Source organism: Egretta garzetta, unplaced genomic scaffold (genome assembly GCF_000687185.1).
Source record: "Egretta garzetta isolate BGI_Z169 unplaced genomic scaffold, ASM68718v1 scaffold56, whole genome shotgun sequence".
Taxonomy (NCBI): domain Eukaryota; kingdom Metazoa; phylum Chordata; class Aves; order Pelecaniformes; family Ardeidae; genus Egretta; species Egretta garzetta.
The window spans coordinates 10,422,096-10,428,621 of record NW_009260182.1 but is presented as its reverse complement, the minus strand read 5'-3'; the positions used below and the strand labels follow the sequence as shown (position 1 = coordinate 10,428,621).

At 45.1% G+C, this 6,526-nt stretch overlaps 1 protein-coding gene across 1 annotated transcript in view; it reads left to right on the top strand.

Annotated features, from left to right (window-relative positions):
- Positions 1-399: 399 nt before the first annotated feature.
- SLC16A12 (solute carrier family 16 member 12) overlaps positions 400-6,526 on the top strand; it is a 15,755-nt gene continuing 9,628 nt past the window's right edge. Inside the window, exons 1-2 of the mRNA XM_009642071.2 lie at positions 400-448; positions 5,486-5,511. Of these exons, the coding sequence (XP_009640366.2) occupies positions 400-448; positions 5,486-5,511 (75 nt within the window). The remainder of the gene's footprint in view (positions 449-5,485; positions 5,512-6,526) is intronic.

Sequence of the window (6,526 nt, the reverse complement as noted above, 5' to 3'; positions counted from 1 at the left end):
CATCATCTTGTTCTTCTCTCACATGCATCTCTGTGTTATCAAACAGGTAAAAGTAAGTGTTGGATTCTGTGCTTATTTGTGCTGGTATACATATTCGGGCCAGCTCCTTTGGGATGAACTGCACAGAATCCTTCCATATAATTCTGAAAGAAATTGCAAAGGCATCTTAATGCATAGCCATTTTAATTCTGTGTAGCCAGGATAGTGCAAAGCAGCAGAAATTAGCGGGGTGAGCCCCCCAGTATGGCGCAGGGACTGTGTGCTCCCGTGGTGGGGTAGTTGTGGTACAAACCTGACCTTGTGCCTGTTCCTCTGGCTGAAGCCATATCCTTCTACAAATGGAGCATTTTCAAAAAGCGTCCAAACTGTTTGGCTGGTGAGGTAGCATTTTTTGAGATGATGGAGCTGCCCAGGTACATCAACGCTGTACATGGAACAGCTGAACAAGGTAGGAAAAAAGCACCCCCATTCCCTGGGCAGGCTGGTGTGACTGTCCCTGCTATTCCTGCTTCCTTCGTCACGCAAATGCTTTGCATCTTCACTTCACAGTGTTGTGATATCATTAGCGAATTGATTTGCTTAAGGAAGAAAACCTTTATGGTGGAAGGAGAGGCAGACGGAGGGGGCAGCGAGTTCTTTGCTGGCTGCGTGCTGTGTTTCAAAAGGTCGGTTGCTGTGCTGGCCAGTTGCTAGGCTGCCGTGGATTTCTGTGCTCTTTTCCCTGGCAAAAAGGACCTCGTGATGAGGTGCAAGGTTATAGTAGTGCCTTTTTAGTAACCTCACCCACTCCTTTCTGCTGGCTGAGCAGACCGAGTAAGGGAGTTGTTCTCAGGAGCAGTTGTTTTCTTTCCAGGGTTCTCGAAAACAGCTGCTGAATTAACTGATAGGTTATTTTTTCCTGCCAAATTAAACCTAATGTATTAACTTAGGAAACAGAGTCACTGTTAAGTGAACTGTCAGGTCACACTGGGTAACTGAGGCTTTCTTAGGGATAAGCAGAATTTGTTGCCACCTTCACCCCACTTACATCTTCTTTGAACTCATGGCAAAGCACATTTACTTAATGCTTGAGTGAAAATTATCTATCAAAGGTTGCAAAGTGCAGAGCTCTTTCATGAGTTTTTCATTTAACCATGCTTTCCTTTAGCTGTCTCAAGCAACAGGAACTTCTATGCGCGTCTGAGGTGTGTTGTAATAGCAAACAGCCAGTGGGGATCAGGCCTTACAGTGCTAAAGGTGGGGCAGATACGCAATCAGAGTCTTATCCTGCACCAGAAAGGTTAAGGAGAAGATGCAACATGAGAGCAAACCAAGGTAGGGCTGGGAAGGGGAGGACGTGGTTGCTCAGACGAAGGATGTGCTTTCTGCCTGTTCAACTTCATTTGCAGAGTCCACAATCTGTACTATACACGATAGGAATAGTTAAAAAACAGCACCATGATGGAAGCGAATGAAGCTTTCTAACCTCAGAATAAAATTGCCAGGATGCCATAATAAGTGTTTATTAGACATGTGCAGCAATGAGAAAGGTAATTGTTTAATTTGCTATTAGTTCAGTGGCTATGACAGGCATAGTACTCCCTGAAGGGAGCGTGAAGTCAAGGAGATGAGCTTTGCACTGATCCTACTGTGGGGAGGTTGGGTGGCCTATTTCTACATTAGCCCGGCATTTCTTATAATATGGTTATATATATATATTTCTTATAATATGGTTGTTTTCTCATTCTCATTTTAATATGGTTGTAACCTCATTAAATGTTTGCCGTTCGTGTGTATGTTGGCAGGCAGGGTTCTGTGAAAATAACAGCAAGTGATCACGTAAACAAATACCTAACCTATGTTTGCTTAGCCTGATACATCATCAAATTCTTCCCTCGTACATTAACATACAGCTAAAATGCTTGCTAGGGTCTCAGACCCTATCTGAAGCTTGCCTGGGAAGTTGGGCCAGAGATCCTGGCACCCAGCTATTGCTGTATGTGCATTAAAATTAGTTAAGGCTCTGTATGTGGAGATTGTTGCCTCCTCTGAAAGATTTTGTGTATGTTTCTGCTTATTGAAGGGTTAATTCCTGGAACTTCCTCCTCCACCCTTAATAATCAGAACTTGAAATGAAACCTTCATCCCTCCAGAAGGGGCAGTGAAAGATGCTGCTCAGATCCAAAAAGAGAAGCCCTGCCTTGCCAAGACTCTGCAAAAGTGCTGCAGAGGTGCATCTGGATTGCTCTGGATCTCTCTGTGATGTATCATGTGCTTATGCAAGCTCCACCAAACAGCATTACTCCTCATTACCAGGAAACCCTTGAGCAAAATAATTTTAACTTTATCAATGTCCTGTTAATTCAAGTGGCTGTCATGGATTCTTACGGGCTATTCAATCATCCAGGCAGTTGAATGTAACATATTAAGCTTGCAATAATACAATAAATCCACCTTTGAGGCCCTTCGTGTTAGATGCCAAGGCCCTTAGTGTTAGATGCAAAGTGGGGTGGCTGCATGGTGCAAAGCACTGGTACTTGTTCTGCTGGTTCACATAAATTTGGCAGGATAATGTAATGGGGGATTTTATTGCCAAATGGAAGTATAATCTCTTTGTGCCACTCTGGCTTCATGCTAGATTGGATATCAGCTTTTTTTTTGTGGCTCGGTTAGATGCAGACACCCATAAAAGTAGTGAATTTTGTTTTCCATCTAAGTAGACAGGATGTGCTGGTGGTTTCACAGAATCATAAAATGGATTGGCTTGGAAGGGACCTTAAAGATCATGTAGTTTCAACCCCCCTGCAATGAGCAGGGACACCTTCCCCTAGACCAGGTTGCTCAAAGCCCCATCCAACCTGGCCTTGAACATTTCCAGGGATGGGGCATCCACAACTTCTCTGAGCAACCTGTTGCAGTGCCTCACAGCCTGATCTTCTCCTACAGTGGGAGGTTCTTCATTCTCCCCGTCCCTGCCTTTGCCTTCTGTGACTTGGGCAGTGTGGCTTGAGCACTTGCCAGTGAAGACTGAGGCAAAAACATTGTTGAGTACCTCAGCCTTCTCCATATCCTGGGTAACCAGGTCTCCATTTCCTTCTGGAGAGGGCCCACATTTTCTGTAATCTTCCTTTTGTCACTGACATACCTATAGAAGCTTTTCTTGTTGCCCTTGATGTCCCTGGCAAGATTTAATTCTATCACGGCTTTAGCTTTCCTAACCTAATCCCTGGCTGCTCAGACAGCTTCTCAGTATTCCTCCCAGGCTACCTGTCCTTGATTCCACCCTCTGTAGCGTGTTTGAGTTTGTCCAGGAGCTCCTTATTCATCCATGCAGGCCTCCTGGTGTTTTTGCCTGACTTCCTCTTTGTTGGGATGCATTGCTCCTGAGCTTGGAGGAGGTGATCCTTGACTATTAACTTGCTTTCTTGGGCCCCTCTTCCCTCCAGGGCTTTATTCCATAGTACTTTATCAAGCAGATTCCTGAAGAGGCCAAAGTCTGATCTTCTGAAGGTCAGGGTAGTGAGCCTGCTGTGCACCCTCCTTGGTCCCCCAAGGGTCTTGAACTCCACCATTTCATGGTCACTGCAGCCAAGGCTGCCCCTGAGCTTCACATTCCCCACCAGTCCCTCCTGGTTGGTGAGGACAAGGTCCAGTATAGTTCCATAGGCTCCTCTATCACTTGGAGAAGCAAGTTATCATCAACTCATTCCAGGAACCTCCTGGATTGCACTGTGTTGTCCCTCCAACAGACATTGGGGTGATTGAAGTCCCCTATGAGTACCAGGGCTTGTGAACATGAGGCTGCTCCTATTTGTCTACAGAGGGCCTCATCCGCTTGGTCTTCCTGATTGGGTGGCCTGTAGTAGACCCCTGCTATAATGTCTCCTTTTGCATCAAATTGTACTGCTTGATGATCTGATCATTCACTGATCCAGCATGAAGAAACATGTAATCTCTGCCTTTGCCATCAGATAACTTGTTGGTCCAATGTTTGCACATATTTAATAAGACAGTTGTTTCTTGGAACTATACGGAAAGGGAGGTATAATTGACCCTATGAGTTAAAAATAAAGAATCAGTCATTAGCTCATGTCAGCTTACTCAAAATGTAACGTAAACCCTGCAAAACTGTCTGTCTTCTGGATGGATTCAACACAAGATGTATGGTCTACTCACAAATTAGCAGCGCATGCTGGAAGGCAAATACAGAACATGTGTGTCAAATGGCAAGTCCATGGATGTGTCTTCTGTATCATGTGCTTGGCATCCTCTAACTTTTGACCGCAGGCATTTTCAGCCTCCCTCACAGATTTTGTGAATAACGTTATGCTTGCTTACACATGTGCTTTCTTATTTTACTGCCTTAGCCAATCTCTTGTACCTTTTCTCCTCAATTTGTCTGTGTTTGTGTCAGAGAGTCATTAACTTGCAATGAAACAGGTGTTTGTGACAATGGAGGGGAAGAGAATAATGAAGACACATTAGTAGATGTTCTGGTGCTTATTGTGGGCATTGCTTTGGGCTCTGAATCATTAGGAAGCTTTATACAAATATGTACTTATAAATAAATATTAGCAAAGCCTATTATAGGAAGAGAGAAAATAGGACAGTAATTTTTATTTCCAAATAGTAGGCAGCATTTTTGGCCTAAAGTAAAATGTGTGATAGCTAACAGGCTGACTAGCACAGAAGCACAAATGAGCAGTACTTGAGGAATACACAAAGACCTGGAACAGATATTTAATGGTAGCTTTTTTTGCTTGTGTAACTGGATGGTGGTATAATATGTTTTTGGCATCTTCTGTGGATATTTTTATTCACTGATACTTTTCAAGAATATTGTTTCAAATGTGTTTACCTTAAATCACTGATCAAAAGCGCTAACAAGCACAGACTTTGCTCTAAGGTTAGGAACGCTTCTCCTGACTGTTCGCTTCCCCTGGCGGTTCGGGGGCTGCATGGGACAGCATGGCATCTGGCTTTTGGACTTCATCACTGTCTTTGAAAATTGCACTTGGTTTTTCTGATTTTAACATTTATGGGCTGAGTTGTGTTGGCATATAGGGCTTGATCATGCCCTGTATGATCAGCTGCAATTCTTGGGCAGGTAGATTAGGATAACGCTTATGCTTTTTAAACCAGAAGACTACCAAACCTTTTTAAACAGAGTCTGCTCTCGTACAGTGTTGTTATAGGGTATTATTTGCAGCCTAGTAGGAATTCAGTTCAACGTGTTGTGGTTTTTGTTTGTTTTGTCATTCCTGTTTTCTCCTACTTTGTTCCCCTTTAAGTTTGGCAATGTCTATATGTTTTCTTGAAATAATTTTGTAATGGTTTTGAGATGCAGCTTTCCCGAGTTGCACTTTTGATTAGGTCTGCAGCCCTCTTATGTGCTGGAACAGGTAACGTTTCCCAGGAAGCCTGTGGCTCTTGCCAGTGGGAATGTTGCATACTCAGTATCTATCCTATTAGGTGATGTAGAAGCTGTCTGAGGTTTCTCTCCAAGCAAAACTGAAGGGCACCCCAGATAGTTTGCCTATGTCTTATAAGTCTTCGATTCACCCAGGTTTTTTGCCTGCTGGTGATGGCAAAACCATGGTGTGAAACCCAGCACTGACAACCAGCACGGCATGTCCCTGTGCTGAGCAAAACAGGGTGTCTCAGGTCCCTGAGTCTGGCCCTACCATGCAGTCATGGATGCAGAAAAGACTAAGGGCTCTTGGTCCCATGCTGCTGGTGGCACCCAAAGCATTAGCAAAGATACTCCAACACACAACTCAGTTACTCATTTAGGGTCCAGTGGGTGTCATTTGGTCTCCTGCAGTGTCCTGTAACATGCAGTGTGCATTTAGAGCCCGTGTTACAGCCTGGATGCAGACACTGCTTTGATTTAAGTGGATGGAAGAGGGGGACAGGCTAGCTCTAACCTTCACTGAATCATCTACACTCAGAAAATGAAGTCACTGTGCCCTGCCTGATTACAGCCTTCATCTAAGGTTTGGCTCGTGAGAACAGAGAGGTCATTTCATCATCGGATCTGCTCTGATTTTGCAGCGAATATTCTCTTTTCACGCAAAGGCAAAACCTCTATTCCCGCAAACAAAAATTTCGCACTAAATTGTGCACAAGGAAGAACAGCTACTTCGAGCGGAGACTGCAAGCAAAAATAGGGTTCGGGCCCGGGACTGGTGCGAGCGGGGGGAGCCCGCTGTGGGCTTGCACACCCGTGCTGCAGGGGGTGTGGGGGGGAAAGGGTATCACGTGCTAGGATGTAACTGCTGGGCAGATTGCCCTGAAATAAATGGTACTGGGCACGGGGCCAAATTCTGATGGCACTCCTGCTTCCGACAAATTGTCATAAATGGCGTTTGAAAGAAACCTCTCTCCCTTTTGTGTGATGAAGGCCAAAGCAGCATGTCCCGGCCCAGCGCGCCATGTTCCCCGATTCCCTCTCTGACTCCTGTTTTCTCAACCTCTCTCCCTTCAGATGGCCGGTGACCCATGTGCCAGGCAGCCCCGGCCCACGCTCGGCGAGCCGGCCGGAGTC